We start from the raw sequence: 24,035 nt of genomic DNA on the forward strand, positions 1-24,035 counted from the left end.
CCCTGGGTCATCTCTCCACCCCTTTTTAAAGAGTGGGAACGTTGGCTGACTTTTTAAAATCTTCTTCCTAGTCCAGTGATGAGGCCAACTGCAGCACCCTACTGATGCGTCTTGCTGAGGCCAGCTAATTCAGCACAGCCTGGCGTTTGAACCTAGGAGGGTTCTGCTCAGTCTGGTTCGGGGCCCCAACACATGCTGCATCAACCCCCAAACCATCAGAGGAACCTAAAGAAGGCTCATGTATGTGAGTAGATAGATCTTTTAACACATTAGCCTGAAATTAGGTTGTCAGAATTCTAAACATTTTGCAGAAGTTAGGTACTGGAACTATGACTCTGCCCTTGTCAAACCAGAACATACTTAGTCACTGCTCTTATTTTAGGGGGGGGGGGCAGTGAGCAGGGGAGTTTATCTCGCTTACTAAATTCTGACCAAATAGATGTTCATACAAGGATGGTGATTTTATCCATTATACTGCAGGCTACTTGGGAATTGAACTGATAATCTGTGTCTTATCATTGGAGAATAGTTTCGGTGTTATTGAGACCTGAATCGAATAACGATTAGTCCTTTTAAACATTTACTAAGACTTCTGATTTAAAAACAAAGTGCTGTCCCGTATAAATTATTACACGACTTCTAGACTCCGTTAAACGGAGACTATCCATTTTTCAGCTTATGGCCAAGTACTGCCCTATGGTTTAATGCTTTAATTTTTAAATGCTTTGAACGCTCTTGCTGCATTTTGAGTTGGTGTTTGCCGTAAATCTTGCAGACTGACATTCAGAAGAACAATCGGCCCAGGAAAGAATTTTCCAAGAGCACGCAAGCTCCACTTTGTGATTCCTAATCTATTGAAAAGTCTAGCTAGCATTCCTCTCCTGGAACAATGGATTAAAGATTAATAAAAAAAAATGTTGTAACCTTAGTTTTGCTTTGGTAGTGTAATCTCTCAAACATCTCCTTGTCAGTACAGAATTGTTTGCCCCTAAAGTATTGCATTCAATTATATCTCTATACCTCAATTATAACTGGTAGTAAAATGATTAATTATAGAGTGATTTGACAAGCTGTTTGAGCTGTCATTCGGTCAGTGATCACAGGCCTTGAAGAGTTAATCTGTGATGAATTAAAAATGTCCTGGTGTCTACATTTTGCTGGTATTTTTACTAGCAGTTGTCCTGTGGCATTGATCATGGTGAGTGAAAAGGTTATGCGGTTGAGGGGGAGTGGTGTGGGGGGAAAGAAGGCATGGGGATGGAAGTGGGAGAGAGGTAATATACGGAATGTACAAAAAATGACGACAGGAAAAGATCTACTGGTCCATCCAGCCTGTCCCGTTTATAATTGTCTTGTCTTTTGTGCGTCACAATACAGACACCCCCCATCCCACTCAAAAGCCATGTAATCTCCTGGAAGAGGTGAGAAACCAGATTTAAAAACCCAGGCCAATTAGGGGGAAAATATCTGGACAATCGAAACTGGTCTAAGAGACGATTCTGGCCCTGATTTATTGTAATGTGGTACCTGTCTCTTGTATGTGGTGATCTCCGTCCCAGCCAGAAACAGGTCTAGCTCTTGCTTGAATTCAGTGAATTGGTGTTCACTGCATGAGCCAGCAGCGTGTTCCACAGGTCCACTAGTCTTTGGGAAAAGAATTTGGAACAGCATCTCATTATCTTGACTGCCCATCTGTTTTAGGGTGTTAGCTTTTTCTACAGAATGCCAAGAAATATTTAGAACATAAGAAAGGATTAAACTAGTTTACATCTTTCCTTCTTTACCAAATATCTCTGCAACTGTGCTCAGTGTTATCAAAACTTTTACTTAAATACACATTTTTAAATCAAGACTTTTATTCAGAACCTGCCTCCAAATGTGAATAATGATGCTGTCCTTCCAGAACTTGCTACGTGCTCATATGAGCAATGATTGTTTTTGAGCTCTGAATTTATAACATAACTTGCATTTATATAGCGCCTTTCACAACCTCCGGATGTCCCAAAGCACTTTGCAGACAACTAAATACTGTTGCAATGTAGGAAACACGGCAGCCAATTTGTTCACAGCAAGGTCCCACTAACAGCAATGTGATCTGTTCTTTAGTGATGTTGGTTCAGGGATAAATATTGGCCAGGACACCGGGGAGAACTCCCCTGCTCTTCTTCGAAATAGTGCCATGGGATCTTTTACGTCCACCTGACTGGGCAGACAGAGCCTCGGTTTAACGGCACCTCCGACAGTGCCGCACGCCCTCAGTACTGCACTGAAGTGTCAGACCAGGTTATTTGCTCAAGTCTCGAGTGGGGCTTGAACCCGCAACCTTTTGACGCAGAGGTAAGAATGCTACCCACTGAGCCACAGCTGACACTTACAATTTAAACTTAATTGTTTTTTAATAAGTGGCTGTGTTAACAATTTAACATTGCAAAATATAGAACCTTATTGAATTATTCCCCACTCACTGGTTTTCCCCTCATTTGTGTCTGTATTCAGCTCTCACTGTATTGGAGAAAGTCAGCTGGTACACACCATTTGTGCCTCCAAAGTTACCTCAGAAAAAGTTGCAGAGTTCATGATTTACGTCGTTCTGATTTATATATAAAACAAATTCCAGTTACTTAAAAAAAGATGTTTTTTTCTGGGAGGGCATTGTTTAAAGTTTCATTTGACACACATGTAACATGATGCAAATAACTCCTTTCTAAAAAATTCATTCTCTGGATGTGGGCATCGCTGGCATTTATTGCCTATCCCTTATTGCCCTGAGAAGGTGGCGGTGGGCTGCCTTCTTAAACCGCTGGTAGCGATTTGATACAAGTATGTGGCTTGCTAGGCTACCACAGAAAGCAATTAAGATTCCACCACGTTGGTGTGGGAGTGGTATCACATATAGGCCAGACTGGGTAAGGACGGCAGGTTTCCTTTCCTAAAGGACATTAGGAAAACAACTTCAGAAAAGTTGTGTTCTTTACCTTTTACTTTTATGCTTCATGTCTAATACAGAAAGAAATGATTTGTAGTTATTTTTGTTGTCCTAAAAATGATTTCTTAAGAGTTTTTGTTCTCAGTAATTTTCCATTTGAGGTGGTGGGGCTTAAAACAGTAGATTGTGGCATGCTGTGTGAATAGCCTCTTGTGCTGTCAATCATAAATTTTAATTATAAAGCTTGTACCTGCATACATGCTGGCAGCTGTAGCCTTTTATCTTGAATCACTTCAACTGTCAGTGATGGGCCTAAAGAACCTGCATTAAAATTAACTCCAAACTCAGGGTTCTGACATTGGCGTATGCCTCCAATAGAAAATATTGTAACAGGCATTTGAAATGTGGCAAATGGTGTTATATAGGTAATAATAATCATGTAAAATTTTTTTATCTTCATTTTGTTACATACCTCATTTCCAGCGGTAAGTGTTCAACTTAGTTGAGAACTCAAGATGCTGATAAATGCAAGTTCCATTAAAATAATGGAGGAATTTGATAAGGGCATGTTAAACATTTGTTATGATGACATCGGCAACCTTTCATTATCGTGCCCCATTCAAGGGAAGAAAAGTTTTGTTCAGGAGGAAGAAAAAAGGCTGAGTTCATCATGCAGTAGCATTAACTTTGTTTATTAATTAACCAAGATCCTTGAACTAGAGCATAATTACTTAGGGTCATTGATCCAAAATGACCAATGAGTGAGGTAATGGAAGATGGCTGGTGTTAATGGAACCGCTTCCCATCATGAGCTATCATCTTAACACAAAGAATTGAAGGGAGAAAATCTTTTTTTAAAATAACAAACTTCCCAATGACTGCTGGTTGCCCTACTGATGAGTTATTTGCAAGCTCTGATATCTAAACTGTAGCTCGCATTTACAAATGAAATATATTGTGAGAAAAAAAGTTGCAGTGAGGTCAAAGTTGACATTGATACAATAGTTAATGTAAAATGCTTTAAAATAGTATATGTAATGAACAAAAGCATAAATACATCTAGGATAATAGTTAATGAAGGGTGAATTGTGTGTGTTATCTTGAAAGGGTTTGGACCACTATAGGTGTATGTGAAAGGCCCAAAATCAATACATCCACAGACCAGCATGTGTTTTGCTTAATATATATACAAGGTTCGATATTTAATATACTTGAGCCAGGCAAAAAATGATTGCCGCAATCATTCCTCAAAACGATTGGTCTCATTGATAAAGAGCTGATTCAGTACAGAATGGGTCCTTTGGCTGATGTTATTACAGTGTGTCCACACCACTATTTTTGGCTAATTAAATGGAGGAGCCCTGTAAATACAAAATTTTGATTCAAGTGCCTTTTAGCTTTCAAAAATAAAAATTAAATGCATGGGAGTAATTTATGGATTATTTCTTAACTATCTCAAGTGGCTTGAATGCCATAATGTAATCTTTGTGATGCCAGTAAATTAATGTTAATCAAGTGACATCTTTGAGAGCCATCAAAGTGTTCGCAATCATTTGGTTGCAGAACCGAATGACGTGATTTCGTTTCTTCTCCTTGGAGATTGTAGCCTAGAATTTCGGACGTGCAGCATCCGTTTTTCAGGCAATAAATTGCCTCCTGAGCCTCCAATACAGTGGGCAGGAAGCACATGCTCATTATGCGTTGGAAGTGCACTGCCTGCCATATTGGTACAGGCCAAAAATGTAAATTGTATTAGTATGTCATCTGTTTAATGTACATATGCTGTTTAACAGACAGAGGAAGATTTTCAAGATTAAATGACACTTTGATACCTTTTTTGTAGTCATAGGGTGTGAATGACAAATCTTGTAAAGGTCTTGGATTTTAAATGAAACTCCTGACTTCTCACCAACATGACGCATGCTACTTGGACACTAAGGGAATCAAGGGATATGGGGATCGGGCGGGAAAGTGGAGTTGAGGTCGAAGATCAGCCATGATCTTATTGAATGGTGGAGCAGGCTCGAGGGGCTGCATGGCCTACTCCTGCTCCTATTTCTTATTTGTAAACAATTTTACAACACCAAGTTATAGTCCAGCAATTTTATTTTAAATTCACAAGCTTTCGGAGGCTACCTCCTTCGTCAGGTGAACGATGTGAAAATGATGAAAACGATGTGAAAATTCACCTGACGAAGGAGGTAGCCTCCGAAAGCTTGTGAATTTAAAATAAAATTGCTGGACTATAACTTGGTGTTGTAAAATTGTTTACAATTGTCAACCCCAGTCCATCACCGGCATCTCCACATCATGCCTATTTCTTATGTTCTTATGTACCCATACTTTCTTTATTCAGATCAAGCCTGTTGCTCACAGCCGGATAATAGCATCAGCAAGATTTCGAAAGCCTACTCAGGAGCCATGCACTATTTGGTGAGTACAGAACAGAGACTATTTTGGAGGTGCAGATTTGGTTTGAGTAATGCTGCATAAAATTACCATGTTATATGGACTGACAGCGGACAGATGGATTGACTATGCCAAAATAAATCTAATTTTTCACTATATTGTAGTTTGTGGCATTGGGTCGGCAGGGGTACTGTACTTGACATCTTAATTTGAATTGTCCCAATTTACATTTGTTTAGATAAATCTGGTAATAGCTAGTTTTGAACTTAGAGTCATAGAGTCATAGAGTTATACAGCACGGATAGAGGCCCTTCGGCCCATCGTGTCCGTGCCGGCCATCAGCCCTGTCTAATCTAATCCCATATTCCAGCATTTGGTCCGTAGCCTTGTATGCTATGGCATTTCAAGTGCTCATCCAAATGCTTCTTGAATGTTGTGAGGGTTCCTGCCTCCACAACCCTTTCAGGCAGTGAGTTCCAGACTCCAACCACCCTCTGGGTGAAAAAGTTCTTTCTCAAATCCCCTCTAAACCTCCCGCCTTTTACCTTGAATCTATGTCCCCTTGTTATAGAACCCTCAACGAAGGGAAAAAGCTCCTTAGTATCCATCCTATCTGTGCCCCTCATAATTTTGTACACCTCAATCATGTCCCCCCTCAGCCTCCTCTGCTCCAAGGAAAACAAACCCAATCTTCCCAGTCTCTCTTCATAGCTGAAGCGCTCCAGCCCTGGTAACATCCTGGTGAATCTCCTCTGCACCCTCTCCAAAGCGATCACATCCTTCCTGTAGTGTGGCGACCAGAACTGCACACAGTACTCCAGCTGTGGCCTAACCAGTGTTTTATACAGCTCCATCATAACCTCCTTGCTCTTATATTCTATGCCTCGGCTAATAAAGGCAAGTATCCCATATGCCAATGACGATCCGGATTCTTTCCCCTCAGTCTGGTTCAGTAAAAACTGAAGTCGAATACATGTTAAAGTTCATCACAACTTTAATAGCAGGGTTCTTAGTCTGCAGCATTGATTCGGACTCCTGATAGAGTCCCTCTATGCTGGCAGAGCAAGAACAAAAACATACAGAAATCCACACGTTTTTATACAAATCAATAGGGTTGGAACATACTTAACGAGGGTCAACACCAATCATAAGCCGGGCATAGGTTGCCATGCGAGGTTACATTATTTCCGGCCAATCATAAATCGTCCATGTGCTGATCATGTTGCTGTTAGACATCAAAGGGGATACTTCCTCACCTTCCAACTTGGAATGTTCTTCCCTGTCCCTTCTGTTCCTTATCTCCCAACCTGGAATGTCTTTCAACTTTGGCTAAGCTTGTTACCTATATTGATCTGCCATAAACATGGAGACATTCAGACCAGTCCTTGAATCACATCAAAGACTCTACATTGCTAAGACCATGCAAACCTGCTGACTACGCAAACATATGGCCCAGCAGGAGGCCAGGCCACCTGTACCAATCTCAGTTACTAACTAATTAACCCTTTCTAACCATTTTGCATTCTGCTTCTTTGCCACGTAGACATTTTAATATTTTACTGAAAACTGACCACGTAGGGATTCTCACCTTCTTTACCACCTTATCTACCTGTTCCGCCGCCTTCAGGGATCTGTGAACTTGCATACCAAGATCCCTCTGACCCTCTGTCTTGCCTAGGGTCCTCCCATTCATTGTGTATTCCCTTGCCTTGTTAGTCCCTCCAAAGTGCATCACCTCGCACTTTTCCGGGTTAAATTCCATTTGCCACTGTTCCGCCCATCTGACCAACCCATCTATATCGTCCTGCAGACTGAGGCTATCCTCCTCGCTATTTACCACCCTACCAATTTTTGTATCATCAGCGAACTTACTGATCATACCTTTTACATTCATATCCAAGTCATTAATGTAGACCACAAACAGCAAGGGACCCAGTTAATATTGGGGAAGTTGAAATCCCCCACTATTATTACCCTATTATTTGCACAATTTTCTGAGATTTGCCTACATATCTGTTCCTCTATCTCCCCCTGACTGTTTGGGGGCCTATAGTACACTCCCATCAAAGTGCTTGCCCCCTTTTTGTTTTTAAACTCCACCCATATGGCCTCATTAGAGGAACCTGCTAATATATCATCCCTCCTTATGGCAGTAATTGATTCTTTAATTAATATTGCGACCCCCCCTCCTCTTATACCTCCCCCTCTGTCTCGCCTGAAGATTCTGTACCCCGGAATATTGAGCTGCCAGTCTTGCCCCTCCCTCAACCATGTCTCTGTGACAGCAACAATATCATTCTCCCATGTGTTTATCAACACCTTCAGTTCATCCATCTTATTCGCAAGACTCCTTGCATTAAAATAGATGCCATCCAGCCTTGCCCTCACATATTTGCCCTGTCTTCCAAGCTGACTTGTTTTTTTCTCTATATTTGGCTGCACATCACCCCCTATTGTAGCTCCACTCTGTATCCCATCCCCCTGCCAAGTTAGTTTAAACCCCCCCCAACAGTGCTAGCAAACCTCCCCGCAAGGATATTTGTCCCGCTCTGGTTCAGGTGCAACCCGTCCGACTTGTACAAGTCCCACCTTCCCCAGAAGCAGGCCCAGTGATCCAGGAAACTGAAACCCTCCCTCCTGCACCAACTCTTTAGCCACGCATTCATCTGTTCTATCCTCCTATTTCTATACTCACTAGCCCGTGGCACTGGGAGTAATCCAGAGATTACAACCTTTGAGGTCCTGCTCTTTAATCTGCTACCTAGCTCCCTAAATTCTTGATGCAGGACCTCATCTCCCTTCCTACCTATGTCGTTGGTCCCAATGTGGACCATGACCTCTGCCTGCTCACCCTCCCCCTTGAGAATGCCCTGTAGCCGCTCAGTGACATCCATGACCCTGGCACCAGGGAGGCAACAAACCATCCTGGAGTCACGTTTACGGCCACAGAAACGCCTGTCTGTTCCCCTTACGATAGAATCCCCTACCACTATAGCTCTTCCACTCTTTTTCCTCCCAGCCTGTGCAGCAGAGCTACCCCTGGTGCCAGGAAGTTGGCTGCTGCTGCCTTCCCCTGATAAGTCATCCCCCTCAACAATATCCAAAGCGGTATATTTGTTTGAGAGGGGGACGGCCACAGGGGACCCCTGCACTGCCTGCCTGCTCTTCTTACACTGCCTGGTGGTCACCCAATTACTTCCTGCCTGTACAACCTTTACCTGCGGTGTGACCATCTCACTAAACGTGCTATCCACGACGTTCTCAGCATCGCGAATGCTCCTTAATGAATCCATCCGCAGCTCCAGTGCCGCAATGCGGTTTGTCAGTAGCTGCAGCTGGATGCATTTCCCGCACACATGGTTGTCAGATGGTGTTTTGAATGGTGTGTACTCTTGTGCTAAGTGGCACTTTTGAGTCCTTGGTGCCCTAACTGAGGCTCTCCTACCCACTTCATCTGCCCCTGTTAGACCAGCATTTTGATGAATTTAAACCTGAAGGCTGAATTTATCCAAATGCTCAATCCCAACACCAACCCAGTGAACAATTGGAGTGGTACAGTGACTTCAGTTCCATGTTGCCGTCAGGTGGAGAGTGTGCATCTGTGACAAAAAAAATTATCCCTCCTCTATTTTGGTTTTAAATTTAACACATCGGTCTGAAAAACCATTGCATGGAAAGCAGGGCTAAGGGGTTAATTTATGAAGACAGGCTGCATAGATTTAGGCTTGTATTCTCTTGAGTCTAGAAGATTAAGGGGTGATCTAATTGAGGTGTTCAAGATGATTAAAGGATTTGATTGGGTAGATGAAGAGAAACTATCCCCTCTGGTGGGGAGTCCAGAACAAGGGGGCGTAACCTTAAAATTAGAGCTGGGCCGTTCAGCGGTGATGTCAGGAAGCACTTCTTCACACAAAGGGGGAACACTCTTCCCCCAAAAAAAGCTGTTGAGGCTAAGTCAATTGAAAATTTCAAAACTGAGATTGATAGATTTTTGTTAGGCAAGGGTATTAAGGGTTAGGGAACCAAGGCAGGTAAATGGAGTTGAGGTACAGATCAGCCATGATCTAATTGCATGGTGGGACAGTCTCGAGCGGCTGAATGGCCTACTCCTGTTCCTATGCTCCTATTATGGCAAAGTTGGAGTGGAGGAAATCAATAGGTTAACTTGCTGCATGCAGTGAAAGGACAATCACCTTTACTGCTTTTAACTTTTCGTCACTGGTAGATGCCTGCTACTTGTGGGATTTCAAGAATAACTCTTTACCTCCTCCCTAACAACGTTGTCAAAGCTCAGTTGAAAAGCAGAGGCACTGACTCTCGGTATCGTTTTCCAACTACAGTCAATTCGGCCAGTTTGTGCCCAGAAGATTTGAATTAAGTAATTTAAACAACACAACAAAGTGGGAATTTAATGCTTCAAATTTGAATTATCAGATAATTTGAAATAAATGACTGAATTAAGAGTTTACTTGTATATAGTACTTGGAATCTGTCTGGTTATGAGCTGGTAGATGTATAAATCAAATTGGATTGGGCAACAGCGAATGAGAAAGTATGTACTTGTAGTCAAGTTTAGTAATGCATTTTGCATTGTTTGTGTAATAATTCCCCATTAAAGGGGAAGTAAAGTTCAAGGGGGTAGCTGTAATTTTAAGTACTCCCCCCCCCCCTTGTCTATGTGGGGAAAAAAGTCACGCAAAATGTTACCTTTTTAAAAACATAACTTCAATATGCGCTTTGTACAGAGACCCACCGTTTCCAAACTTTTTACCTCTTGAGCTGCTCTAGGGTTCTCGCTGACTGGGTGTAATTCCCTACATCCTGAATAGCTGCTTTCATTTTACTAGAAGTTGCAACTTTGAACCAGCCCCGAGAACAAAAAGACCTCCCCTTAGACTTCTCTGAATTGCGGGTTTGTGCATTTTTATCCTGTCACTTTCTGTATGATACTTTAATGACTTTGCAGCAGTGGCTGTGACATAGAGCAATGAAAACACGCTGATGTTAAACAGAATTACACTTCTATTCTGGGTTTTACAACGACTCCAAGTCAATTAAAAATTTTCTACTTGGGCATAACTACTTGGGTTAATCTAATGAAAATGCACATTATATGAACCTATAGGATTTTATTTTGGGTCACATATATCCAGTACTCTACATGGAACTAGTTTCTGAGTAAAGTTGAAGAGAATCCACTCCACTGTCTCTTTTAAGTAGAACCTGTTTCCAACTAGTTGACCACATCCGTCTCAACCAAGGGTTTACCAAATGAACGACAGCACCCACAACAAGTTCTCTCTTAATCTGAGTATGATTACATAATACTGTCTTACATACTACAGAGACCTTTGAACAGGAGAATACAGTATTTATGAAATGGTTTTATTTCTGTTTGCAGACGGTAAGATGTTACTTTCTAGATCTTCTAGCACATAGCAGAGAATGCTTCTGCTCCATGAGCAGATAATAGCCATCCTTCGGAGAAATGAAAATTGCAAATTAGGGGTGGGGGTGGGGGAGGGGGAGAAGAGTATCAACCATATATTATGTGGCACAAAGATGTAACACTCTGTGGTTTCCCCTACTGTTTTCATTGTTGTGTATTCACCTTTTATTCACAGTGTGATCGCAAATGGAGACCTCTTAAATCCAGCAATCCGGCTGCTGATTCCTAAGAGAATACTGGTCCAGTGGGAGCAGGTCCTTGCCAGCATCACAGAGAAAGTGAACCTTAGAACTGGAGCCGTGAGAAAGTAAGTTCTAAACAGAATAACTATTGAACGCACTGATGTTGATGTTAGAGCCTGTTGGTAGATGGAACATGGTTGTTTGATCAGTGATGCAAAATTGTGCCGTGTTGTTTGGCTAAAGAATTGGACTTTCTTTGGCCCCTGTTGTTGCTGCCACAGTTGGAAGTTGTGATAAAGTCAGGTGCTTTCAACAGCGATGGCTGATGTGAGTTGTTGATGAGAGGCGAAAGTTGTGAGCGACACCTGGCACAAGTGAGGCAAATTGCAAACCCGTTTAAACAAATCGAACGCTGCTTATTTTTACAAGTTGCGTACGTCAGAATAGGTCACGTTTTCAAGCCAAACTGCGTGATTGGGATAGATCTTGATTCTGTGTGATAGAGTAAAACCGGTGATAGTGAGTCGGCAGCCCGTTTTATATCTCTCCCGATGTTTTATTTCCATTGGGCGTTATCCCCCGTTTTACACTATGGCGCAGAGTCAAGATCCACCCCATTGACTCTCCAATGGGGGTAATTTTAACTTCTAACGCCGAATGAAAAACAGGCGATAGCAAGCCGGCAGCCTGTTTTATATTGAAGTCAGTGGAAAAGAAAACCGGGCGGGGTGTAAAAGGGGCTGCCGATTGGCTATTACCTGTTTTTCGCCGGCGATGAAAGTTGAAATTACCTCCAAAGGAGTTCACCAGATGCAAAAGTACTTACTGACATGGAGTGGATGTATAACTGAATGCATCAGCAGCAGTGGAGTGAGATGAATTGGAGGTATATAAGGTGAACATTTAACAAGTAGCTGGTGGTGCAAGTCATGACGGCAACTTGTGTCGTCTTTAAATTTTGTTTTGTTGCATTTGACCGATTCTAAATCAATAAAGAATATGAAGGTGCAAGGTCGATCACAAACTGGATTACAATGACAAGATTTCACTTTGGTTCAAGCATCAATTTGTGTTCTGTCGCTCTGCCACACAACTTTGTGAAATGCATTCCAAGTCCCAGTGCAAAAAAAACCCTATGAAATAACACATTTACACAATAAGGAAATAAACTTTCTCGAACCAAAAGTGATGTTTACTTACACTGCAGGGGATGTATTACTTTTTAAAATAAACTTGACTGAACATTACTGTACAGCCTAGGTTTTTGCACTGGGAATTCCGAGCTCATTAGATTTCTGTCATCAAGTATCTGATTTTTTTCCCCTTTATTTGTTGGCTTGCCAGCATGTAACCTCTGTTGCTGAATGATTTCCACAGTAATAATCCTGCTTTTCTTTGGTTAACTGATGCTGTAGTTTGGAGATTAGGACAGAGGGTTCCCTGGGGTGTGTTGGTATTTGCAGGGTGTGGCCCACAGAAAAGTTTCATTGCCACATTGTGAAATACTGCCGCAGTCCATATTATTTAACCAAATAGTTCCTTATTTATTCAAGCTTTGTATACAGTGGAATATTATGGGATGCAAATGGGGCCAGGGGAGCTACTGGAAGACTGCCTTGGAGGGATTTACTTATATAGCACCTTTTAATGCCTCTGTAAAAGAAGAAAGTCTTGCATTTATATAGTTCCTTTCATGACCTCAGGACGTCCCAAAGTGCTTTGCTGGCAATGAAATAATTTTTTTTGAAGTGTAGTCACTGTTGTAATGTAGGAAACGCGGCAGCAAATTTGCACACAGCAAGGTCCCACAAACTGCAATGTGATAATGATCAGATAATCTGTTTTTAGTGAAGTTGGTTCAGGGATAGATATTGGCCTGGACACCAGGGAGAACTCTCCCGCTCTTCTTCAAAATAGTACCATGGGATATTTTATGACCACCTGAGGGGCAGGCGGGGGCCTCTGTTTAACGTCTCATCTGAAAGACGTCACCTCCGACCGTGCAGCACTCCCTCAGCGCACTGGAGTGTCAGCCTGGATTTTGTGCCCAAGTCTCTGGAGTGGGACTTGAACCCACAACCTTCTGACACAGAGGCGAGACTACTAAGTATAAACAGCCCAGCTTGCAGGGAACCAACAGCATCATTGGCTGCTTTTATATTGGTGTCAATGGGGTGCTTGCAATGCCAGTTCCTGAAACATGGGTCTTGCTCAACCTATGGCAATACCAGTGTCAGCAATTAAACATTGGGAAGACCACCACAAACTCCGTTCCCTAGCCACCGACTCCATCCCTCTCCCTGGCTACTGCCTCGGGCTGAACCAGACTGTTCGCAACCTCGGCATCCTATTTGACTCTGAGGTGAGTTTCCAACTACATATCCTCTGCATCAGCAAGACCGCCTACTTCCACCCCTGTAACATTGCCTATCTCCGTCCCTACCAAAGGCCATCTGGTGCTGAAGCCCTCATCCATGGTTTTGTTACCTCCAGACTCAACTATTCCCATGCTCTCCTTGACGGCCTCCCATCTTTCACGCTCCATAAACTTGAGGTCATCCAAAACTCTAGTTGCTCGCATCAATTCCCTTTCGTTCACCTATCATTCCTGTGCTCACTGACCTACATTGGCTTCCAGCCCGCCAACACCTCGATTCTTAAATTCTCAGCTCCGTGTTCAAATCCCTCCATGGCCTCGCCCCTCCCTATCTCTGTAACCTCCTCCAGCCCTATAACCCTCCGAGATCTCTGCATTCCTCCAATTCTGGCCTTGTGCAGCCCCCACTTCCTACACCTCACCCATTGGCGGCCGTGCCTTCAGCCGTCTAGGTCCTAAGATCTGGAATTTCCTCCCTAAACCTCTCTGCCTCTCCACCACTTTCTCTTGTCGTTGTTCTTGGATTTGCTAAATCCAGCTGCACGGGAGAACTTGTAAAAAGCAGGTTTTCACAATGGTTAGATTCAAGGAATGTAGCCGGTTTCCAATGGGGCTGTCATCAGCTGCAAAGGACCTTCACTTAAGTAACTGGTGGTGCAAACCCGACCAGTATAAAAGGGAGTAAGTTACAAGCACTGGCAGTTAGCAGAGAGAGGCGTTTACCCAACCTCGCAGTGCTGGTAAAATGTTCGCTTGGGCCTATTTTAATTGGACCTATAAGGGTGACACTGAGTTGCCCCAGTGCCACCCAGCACGCGCCGTTAAGGACATCACTAACATAATAAACAAACACATGGTCCAATCAAGCTAACAGATGCCAAAGTAAGCAACAAAGTTCCCCCCCCCCCCTCCAAAAAAAATCAAAAGGAACCTTACCAACTAAACAATAATGTTCATTTCAGTGTTTATAAAACACTACTCCCTGCGGTGCCCACCGGTGAGGGAAGGGATGCTCACGGGAGAAATTAGGGTTCTCAAGCACTTGAAAATCCATTAAAACTGATTGCTCTTGCAACCTTTAGCTTACTGCGACCCTTGCCATTTAATTGAATTAAACGTGAAAAGATGAAAATCCTTGGTAGCAGAAGGGGGGGAAACACTGACTAGCAATCGGGTCTCCACATTCGGCACCAGAACCCAGCCTTCTGGAGACTAGAAGCCGACGAGAAACACGTAAGCAGGAGAGCCGAGCAAGGAGGTGGTTTCGCTGAGACGGGAGAAATAAAAGGGTAAAGTAAAAGGGCAAAGTAAAAGGGCCTCTCGGTCAGTTGTTTTTGGAGACAGAAATGTGTGCGGATCTTGCTTGGTTGCTATGCCCTGAAATAATAGTCTTGTGAACCCGGAATAGTGGTAAACAGTGTAGCCATTGTAGTTAGCCATTCTATGGTGCTTTTGCCTAGATCGTTGGGAGGGAAAGAGAGATAAATGAGCAGGCCTATTAACTGGCTTCAAGCTTTCACACCCCATTAAATAATACCTCAAATGATTCTCCAATGTAGTCATCGAGAACTATTTAATGGGTCATTTGTTTTAGTCCTGCTTGTTTTTTAGGAGCACAGCAGTCTAATTTTCTTTTAACTTGAGTAAAACCTCAAGAATGAAAAGCCTATTGTAGTGCGCTGCCTGACTCCCAAATTCCTGCGGCCACTTTTTAATTCATCTAGTATTCAGAAAGAGGTAATGCATTAACCTTTTTTTTCCCCCGAAAATGCACATAATTTGCAGCTGAACAACTTGCTGAGAAATACTGGTGACCAGTCAGGAAAACTACAGGAACTTTTACATTATCAATGCAAAAAATTGATGGCAGGTGTGCAATACTACTGTTATTGAGGAACCATACAATAAATAACTTGATCACTGTGATCCTCACAACATTGGAGACCTAACTTCGCAGAGATTTGATGTGTGAAAAGCAAGTGCATCTTGACTAATTGATACATTGTAAGATATTGATTGTTAAGGGAATGTCTCTAACCTACATACTCAAGTGATATGAAACATTGACACTTAGTGAATATTTGTACTATTTTATTATGGAGATCAGCAGCCAAAAAGGTCAGTTAGGCAGCAGAGTGCCGCGAGAAGGATTAAAAGAGCAAGGATTTTCTCCTTAGAGCAGAGAAGATTCAGGTGAGATTTAATAGAAGTGTTCAAAATTATGAAGGGTTTTGATAGAGTAAATAAGGAGAAACTATTTCCACTGGCAGGGGGTTGGTAACCGGAGGACACAGATTTAAGATAATTGCAAAAAAGCCAGAGGGGGGATATGAGGCAAAATGTTTTTACGCAGTGAGTTATTGTGATCTGGAATGCACGGCCTGAAAGGGTGGTGGAAGCAGATTCAGTAGTTACTTTCAAAAGGGAATTGGATAAATAATTAAAAAGGAAAAATTTACAGGGCTATGAGAAAAGAGCAGGGGAGTGGGACTAATTGGTAGTTCTTTCACAGAACCGGCACAGGCACGATGTGCCAAATGGCCGCCTCCTGTGCTATATGATTCTATTCTTTGTAGCACTGGATGCAGAGGGATTATTCTGTTTTAAATTAAGATGCCCCACCAAAGTGGGATAGCACTGCATGCTCTTCATTTTTATCATTACGCAAATATAAGTTGTACTGATTGAACTAAGCGACTCTAATCATAACTGTTAGTCTGTACATTTCACCTTATTGTGGAATAAAACTGTTTGTGAAACTTCATCTCATCTAGTGTTAACTCTATCTATTGTCGGAGAGATTGAAGAAATAACGTGTGTAAAAGCAGGGATGTCCAGTCCACATTGCCGAGAGGTTCTATTGTTACACCCCTAGGTCCCACTAGCATACAAGAAGAGCATGAGTCAATTCCCACATTAGACACTCCAACTGCTTATGGGAGCGACTGATGCCACTGAACTTGAAATTATCTACAGCAGACCTGGATTCGTAACGAGAAGTCGCAATGCATCACTTCCTTCCCTGGTCACTATGTCAGTTAGGAAAGCAAAAAATTACAGGATCATTTTTTTACAGCACAAGCTGGTTAATGGGGTTGTTATTGTGTTTACCATAGTCTGATATCACATGCCCATAAATGTGGCTCCTTTTTAAGCAAACTTGTGCGACAGGATCATCTGTGCTGCCCTGTTTTGTGGACATGGGCTGTGTTGTATTAAATGGGAAGTTCTGTGTAAACCACATACAGAATTAAGCCAGTTTATTTGTGAAATGTTAGAGAAATACTGATCCAAGGATGATGGTAGTTATATTGCCCCAGATGGAAGTTAAGGTTTTATTGCATAGTTCAGATCACTTCCATAACCGTAGTGTTTTAACACTTTAATTTAGAGCCAGAAAACTGCAGCCAGTATGTGTTGTGGTGTTTTATATTGTTACCCTTTGGCTTGAGCTCTTGGATACTACCTCCTCTTTGTGATATGAAAGACACAGAGGTCGTCAGTGTGGAGTGTGTATTATTATCAGTTGATTTACTGTAACATCCAGGCTGTAAGTTGTAAAACATGTACAAGTTGCTCTCCTAGTTTACGGTTGCCATGTACTCAGTAAATACCCTGATCGTACTCATGGGGGTAAATTTTAACATACTGGCGGGATCTCAGCAGGGCGGGGGGGGGGGGGGGGGGTCAATACGCAGGTGGGAAACTGGGAAAAATTTATCGTGCATTTTCTCGAGTGATCATGACTCAATTGAATGCCCTTAATGTGTCTTCTGGGTTTCGCATCTCAAAGCTGCGCAGCGGGCGTACTGCGCACTTGCATGACATGCTGGGGCCTGGGTTATTTAAAGGGATGTTGCAATCATGGGCTTTGAGGGAGAAAGGAGAAATCCGCAAACATGGAGCAGCAGAGGACGAGGCCAGCAACCCGGTTCAGTGACTCTTCGCTGGAGTTGCTGTTAGCCGGTGTGAGGAAGCGCCCTGCCTCTGCCACCAAGAAGGCCACATAAAAAATAGGAGCAGGAGTAGGCCATACGGCCCCTCGAGCCTGCTGTGCCATTTAATAAGATCATGGCTGATCTTCAACCTCAACTCCACTTTCCCGCCTGATCCCCGTATTCCTTGATTCCTTTAGAGTCCAAAAATCTATCGATCTCACTTCTTGAATATTCTCAACGACTGAGCAACCGCAGCCCTCTGGGGTAGAGAATTCCAAAGATTCACAACCCTCTGAGTGAAGAAATTCCTCCTCATCTCAGTGCTATCCTGAGACTATGCCCCTAGTTCTAGACAATCTAGCCAGGGGAAACAGCCTCTCTGCATTTACCCTGTCAAGCCTTCTAAGGATTTTATACGTTTTAATGAGATCACCTCTCATTCTTCTAAACTCCAGAGAGTATAGGCCCATTTTTCTCAATCTCTCCTCATAGGACAACCCTCTCATCCCAGGAATCAATCTAGTGAACCTTTGTTGCACTGCCTCTAAGGCAAGTATATCCTTCCTTAGGTAAGAAGACCAAAACTGTACACAGTCTCACCAAAGCCCTGTACACTTGTAGCAAGACTTCCTTTCTCTTGTACTCCAACCCCCTTGCAATAAAGGCCAACATTGCATTTGCCTTCCTAATTGCTTGCTGTACGTGCATGTTAACTTTGTGTTTCATAGACAAGGACACCCAAATCCTTTTGAACACCAATATTTAATCGTTTCTCACCATTTTAAAAAATATTCTCTTTTTCTATTCTTCCTACCAAAATGAATAACCTCACATTTCCCCATATTATACTCCATCTGCCACCTTCTTGCCCACTCACTTAACCTGTCTACATCCCTTCGTAGACTCTTTGTGTCCTCCTCACGGCTTACTTTCCCACCTAGCTTTGGATCATCAGCAATCTTAGATACATTACACTTGGTCCCTTCATCTAAGTCATTAATATAAATTGTAAAAAGCTGAGGCCCAAGCACTGATCCTTGCGGCACCCCACTAGTTACAGCCTGCCAACCTGAAAATGACCCATTTATTCCTACTCTCTGTTTTCTGTCCTTTAACCAATCCTCTATCCATGCTAATATATTGCCCCCAACCTCATGAGCCCTTATCTTGTGTAACAACCTTTTGTGTGGCACCTTTTCGAATGCCTTTTGAAAATCCAAGTATACTGCATCCACTGATTCCCCTTTATCTACCTTGTTAGTTACATCCTCAAAAAACTCTATAATAGGTTTGTCAAACACAATTTCCCTTTCATAAAACCATGTTGACTCTGCCTAATCATATTATGATTTTCTAAGTGCCCCGTTACCATTTCCTTAATAATGGATTCCAGCATTTTCCTGATGACTGATGTCAGGCTAACTGGCCTGTCGTTCCCTGTTTTCTCTCTCCCTCCTTTCTTTCTTGAATAGCGGGGTTACATTTTCTACCTTCCAATCCACTGGGACCATTCTAGAATCTAGGGAATTTTGGAAGATCACAACCCATGCATCCACTATCTCTGCAGCCACCTCTTTTAGAACCCTAGGATGTAGGCCATCAGGTCCGGGGATTTGTCGGCTTTTAGTTCCCTTAATTTTTCTAGTACTTTTTCTTTACTAATACTAATTACTTTAAGTTCCTCACTCTCATTATACCCTTGGTTCTCCACTATTTCCACTCTGTTTTTTGTGTCTTCTACTGTGAAAACAGATACAAAATACTTGTTTAACGTCTCTGCCATTTCCTTATTCCCCATTGTAGTTTCTCCTGTCTCAGCCTCTAAGGGACCCACATTTACTTTTGCTACTCTCTTCCTTTTTATATACTTGTAGAAGCTCTTACAATCTGTTTTTATATTTCTTGTTAGTCTACTCTCATATTCTATTTTCTCCCTCTATCAATATTTTGGTCATTCTTTGCTGGCTTCTAAAACTCTTACAATCCTCAGGTTTACTACTTTTCTTGGCAACATTATAGGCCTCTTCTTTTAATCTAATACTATCCTTATCTTTTCTGGTTAGCCATGGATGGATCACTTTTCCCCTGGAGTTTTTATTTCTCAATGGAATATATGTTCATTGAGAATTATGAAATTTCTTTAAATGTTTGCCATTGCTTATCAACTGTCATTCCTTTTAATCTAATTTCCCAATCTACCTTAGCCAACTCACCCCTCATACCTATGTAATTGGCTTTATTTAAGTTTAAGACTCTAGTTTCTGACTTAGGTACGCCACTCTCGAACTCAATGTGAAATTCTATCATATTATGATCACTCTTCCCCAGAGGATCCCTTACTATGAGATTACTAATTAGCCCAGTCTCATTACACAAGACAAGATCTAAAATAGCCTGTTCCCTGGTTGGTTCCATGACGTATTGTTCTAGGAAACTGTCTCAAATGCATTCCATGAACTCGTGCTCCAAACTGCCTTTGCCAATTTGATTTGTCCAATCAATACGAAGATTAAAGTCCCTCATGATTATTGCATTACCTTTGTTACAAGCTCCTATTATTTCTTGATTAATACTCTGTCCAACAGTATAGCTTCTGTTTTGGGTGGGGGGGGGGGTGCAAACTACTCCCACCACTGTTTTCTGCACCTTGTTATTTCTTATCTCCACCCATATTGATTCTACTTCCTGATCTTCCGAGTTAAGATCGTTCCTCATGACTGTCCTTATGTCATCCTTTGTTATCAGGGCTACATCCCCTCCTTTTCCATTTTGTCTGTCTTTTTGAAACGTCAAGTACTCTGGAATATTTCGTTCCCAACCTTGGTCACCATGCAACCACTTCTCTGTGATGGCTATTAGATCAAACCCATTTATCTCTTCGTGCCATTAATTCATCTATCTTGTTACGAATGCTTTGTGCATTTAGATAAAGTGCCTTTAATTTTAACTTATTACCATTTTTCCCTAAATTGACCTAATTCGCTGATGCACTATTATCATTAAACTCTCTGTCCCTTCCTGTCACACTGTACTTGTCTTTACCCGAATCGCTACACTGCTCTAATGCCTTGACTTTTCTCTTTAGATTCCTAAATTTCCCTTCACCTGAACTCTTATTTTTTTCCCCCCCCCATCCCCCTTTTTTTTAGTTTAAAGACCTGTCTACAGCCCTAGTTATTCGATTTGCCAGGACACTGGTGCCAGCCTGGTTTAAGTGGAGACCAGTCCCAAAAGAACAGTTCCCTCTTTCCCCAGTACTGGTGCCAGTGCGCATGATTCGAAACCCCTGTCTCCCACAGCACTCTTTGAGCCACGCATTTAACTCCCTGATCTGTTTGTCCCTATGCCAATTTACATGCGACTCAGGTAGTAATCCAGAGATTATTAACTTTGAGGTTCTGCTTATTAATTTAGACCCTAGCTCCTCAAACTCCCTCAGCAGAACCTCATTCTTAGTTCTACCTATGTCGTTGGTTCCTATGTGGACCATGACAACTGGATCCTCCCCCTCATGCTCCAAGTTCTTTTCCAGCCATGAGAAGATATCCTTAATCCTGGCACCCTGGAGGTGACCAGCAGGAGCACCGTCTCAAGGACCTGGATGCAGTGCAGGAAGCACTTCAATTACCTAATCAGGTCAGGAAAAGTGAGTACAGTGACTGATTCACCTGCATTCTGTGGTCCACATTGCCCCTACCTCACACTCTGCCCTGCGAAGCCTACTCCATCACATCACTCATCACACCCACTTAAGGCTCAGTGTCAAGTTGCCTTCACTTTCTGTGCAATTCCTCACCTCCCCATTTGTGCTCCTACTCACCCCAATCCTGATGCAATGTGATGAACCTGTCTAATATGCACTCTCTGGTGCATCTGTTTCATTGTCAGCCTGACCCAGAGCAACGCATCTCTCAGGTGACCCCATCATCCTCACTCACTCACACATCTGTACTTTCTCCACTTGCAGGAGAAGAGAGCGCAAAATGCAAGGGAGAGGAGTTGGACCAAAGGGGGGCCACCACAAATAGTGGCCCTGACACAGGCGGAGCAGGAGGCCTTGGAGCTCAGCCGGATGCAGGAATGCTGAGACTGGCACCCCGCAAACGTCTGGCGACAGAACTTTAACATCCTTCACACACAACATGAATCGATGTTATCAATGATTGACCTCTGGCACACCTCAGGATGCTCATCGCAACATCGCTTATACGATGATTGTTAATATTGCTGTATGTTCTGTTCCAAGGCCTTCAAGGATTGCTGAAGAGGCACACAACATGGACGTGGGCAATTCCTCAGAGAAGCTCCATGCCTCTGAGGCACAGCGTCACATTATAGCGAGCCATGCACCAGCGCAGATACTCACACCTCGGTGGGTCCTATTAGAGAGTTAGTTGGATTGTCACCTGGTGAGTCACCACACACAAGCGAGCACGAGCCAACACTGGTAGCAGGGGCAGCTGTGGAGGGGGGCACGCTCCTCTCCAAACTCTGCTCAGCTGACACAGATGCTGAACGTCGGGGGCCATTCTTGAAAAGGAGAGTAATCGAGATGCAGATGCACCTTTGCGATGTACTGGAAGATGTGCTACGCTGACTCTCCACAATAGCGGAGAGGATGGAGGAGTCCACCTCCAGCATCAGTGGACTGGTGGTGCAGGTAAGTGCAGGAATGTCTGCGATGGAGAGAATGGCAGGCTCCATTGAGCTTCAAGCACAGCTCACAAATGAGTCCATTCAGGCCCTGACAATGGCCGTGCGGAGTCTGGATGCCAACATGTCTGCTGCCTTAAACAGGCAGACAGATACATTAGCTGTGACCTTTGAACGCGTCACGATTGTGCTCTAAGCTGTTGTCCAACAGAGTGGTGGGAGTGATGCGGCCCTGGCCCAGGAGCGGGATGATGGCGAAAGGGGACATGGAAGTGGGGACTCCACTCAAAACGCTCCCACATCTCACCTGTCCCCCCACCCCCCCGCCCCTCAACCAGTACCCGCAATGCTGTCTCCTCTCCCGATGGCAGAGGCTGCCCCTGCACAGATGCAGGTGGAGCATCTCAGCAGTCAAGACAGGGACCTGAGCAACCTGCCACTACCTTTGCTGAAGCCACAAGGGATGCACCCTGTAGAAGTAGTAGGAAGAGGAAGACGAAGGTTTTGTGATCATCAAGGGTATGCAGAAGGGTATCTGACTAAATGTCATGTTTTTCATTTCTCTTGTTTTTTGTTACATTCACAATAAATGTCCTACTTGTCACCACCACTGCCATGTCTTGTCCATTCTTGAGTCCCTTTCGTGAAAGCGCCTCTGGATGTGCCTCATCATGAACGGCGAGACTTGATGCCACCCATTGGGCGCGTTTACAATGGGTGTATGTGTGGTTGTAGGACTGTTTTGTGCAAAATTGGGAGGGGGGTGGTGGTCGGGGGGCTGGTGTCGGTGTTGGTCATTTCAGGTGGTCTGAGTACTTGATTATTTTCACTTTACAGATCTTCTTATGAGAATCTGTCAAATATGACTGACTCCCTGGCATCACGAGCAACCAGGTTGTGCCGCTGCTCTGCCAATGGGTTGCCCATCCTCCTCCTCCTCCTCCTCGTCTTCAATGTTGATGGCAGGTGTGGATGCTTCGTGAGCGTGTGGGACCTCATCCACCTGTAACCCTCTCTGTTGAGCAATGTTGTGCAGGACGCAACATACAACTATTATTCTACACACCTTCACCGGTCAATATTGAAGGGACCCCCAGATTGATCGAGGCACCTGCGACGCATCTTCAGCATTCCCATGGTTTGTTCAATGACAGACCTGGTGGTGATGTGACTGTCGTCGTTCCGCTGCTGTGCCTTGCTGCTGGGGTTTCTCACAGGTGTCGTGAGTCACGTCTGTAGGGGTATCCCTTGTCTCCAAGAAGCTAGCCCTTAAGTCTGCCTTGTGCGTGGAAGAGGGCCGGGATGTTGGATTCGCGCAAAGTGAAGAAATCATGGCAGCTGCCAGGAATTTGGCCCATGTTGCAGCAGATTTACAGTTCGAAGGTTAGGGAGTTTTGCCTAATTTGCAGAAGTTAGAATTTAATTAAATTAAGAATGAAGAAGATAGAGTCTATTTGCAGAAGTTAATGTTTGCTTGCAGAAGCCATTAGACATTGTTTACGAACCCTGCAGTGTAGTCATGGCTGGCCTTCAAGCAATTACACTAACCACATAACAAGCTTGTTTGATAGGAACACAATGGGCGGAGTCTGGTTGGTAGGCAATTCCCGAAAGTGCGATGTATAATCTTATTAAAGATCACAATGTGAAGAGACTGAGCTCGACAGCTGGAACAGGCTGGGCAACCGCCAGGCGGTTGAGATAACAGGATATCTCTGGTGTATATTTGTGCTCGTGTGGTGGTGGTGGTGGTGGTGGTGGGGGGGGGGGGGTAGTACCATGCAACGCGTGATAGGATTAGATTGTTACCGATGTGTCTGAGTAGTCGATGATCGAAATTCACCACTACAGCACACACCTGCAGAAACCTCTTCCGCTGGTCGCAAACCAGCTGCGCATTGATGGAGTGATATCCCTTTCGGTTGATGAACAGTCCTGGTTCACATGCAGGTCCTACGTGTGTGCAATCAATTGCGCCCTGCACCCATGGGAAGCCAGCGAGAGAATGGAAACCCACTGCCCTCTCAGTTTGGCTGTTGTCGTCAATGGGGAAGCTGACGTAGTTGGATGCCCTGGCAAACAAGCCATACCCGTCATATAC

General features: G+C 43.5%; 1 protein-coding gene across 1 annotated transcript in view; it reads left to right on the forward strand.

The window, feature by feature from the left end:
- Positions 1-24,035, forward strand: part of LOC137335978 (doublecortin domain-containing protein 2-like) — a 195,018-nt gene that overhangs the window by 29,772 nt on the left and 141,211 nt on the right. Inside the window, exons 3-4 of the mRNA XM_068001485.1 lie at positions 5,283-5,359; positions 10,960-11,091. Coding sequence (XP_067857586.1) covers positions 5,283-5,359; positions 10,960-11,091 — 209 coding nt within the window. The remainder of the gene's footprint in view (positions 1-5,282; positions 5,360-10,959; positions 11,092-24,035) is intronic.

Source organism: Heptranchias perlo, chromosome 2, assembly GCF_035084215.1.
Source record: "Heptranchias perlo isolate sHepPer1 chromosome 2, sHepPer1.hap1, whole genome shotgun sequence".
Taxonomy (NCBI): Eukaryota; Metazoa; Chordata; class Chondrichthyes; order Hexanchiformes; family Hexanchidae; genus Heptranchias; species Heptranchias perlo.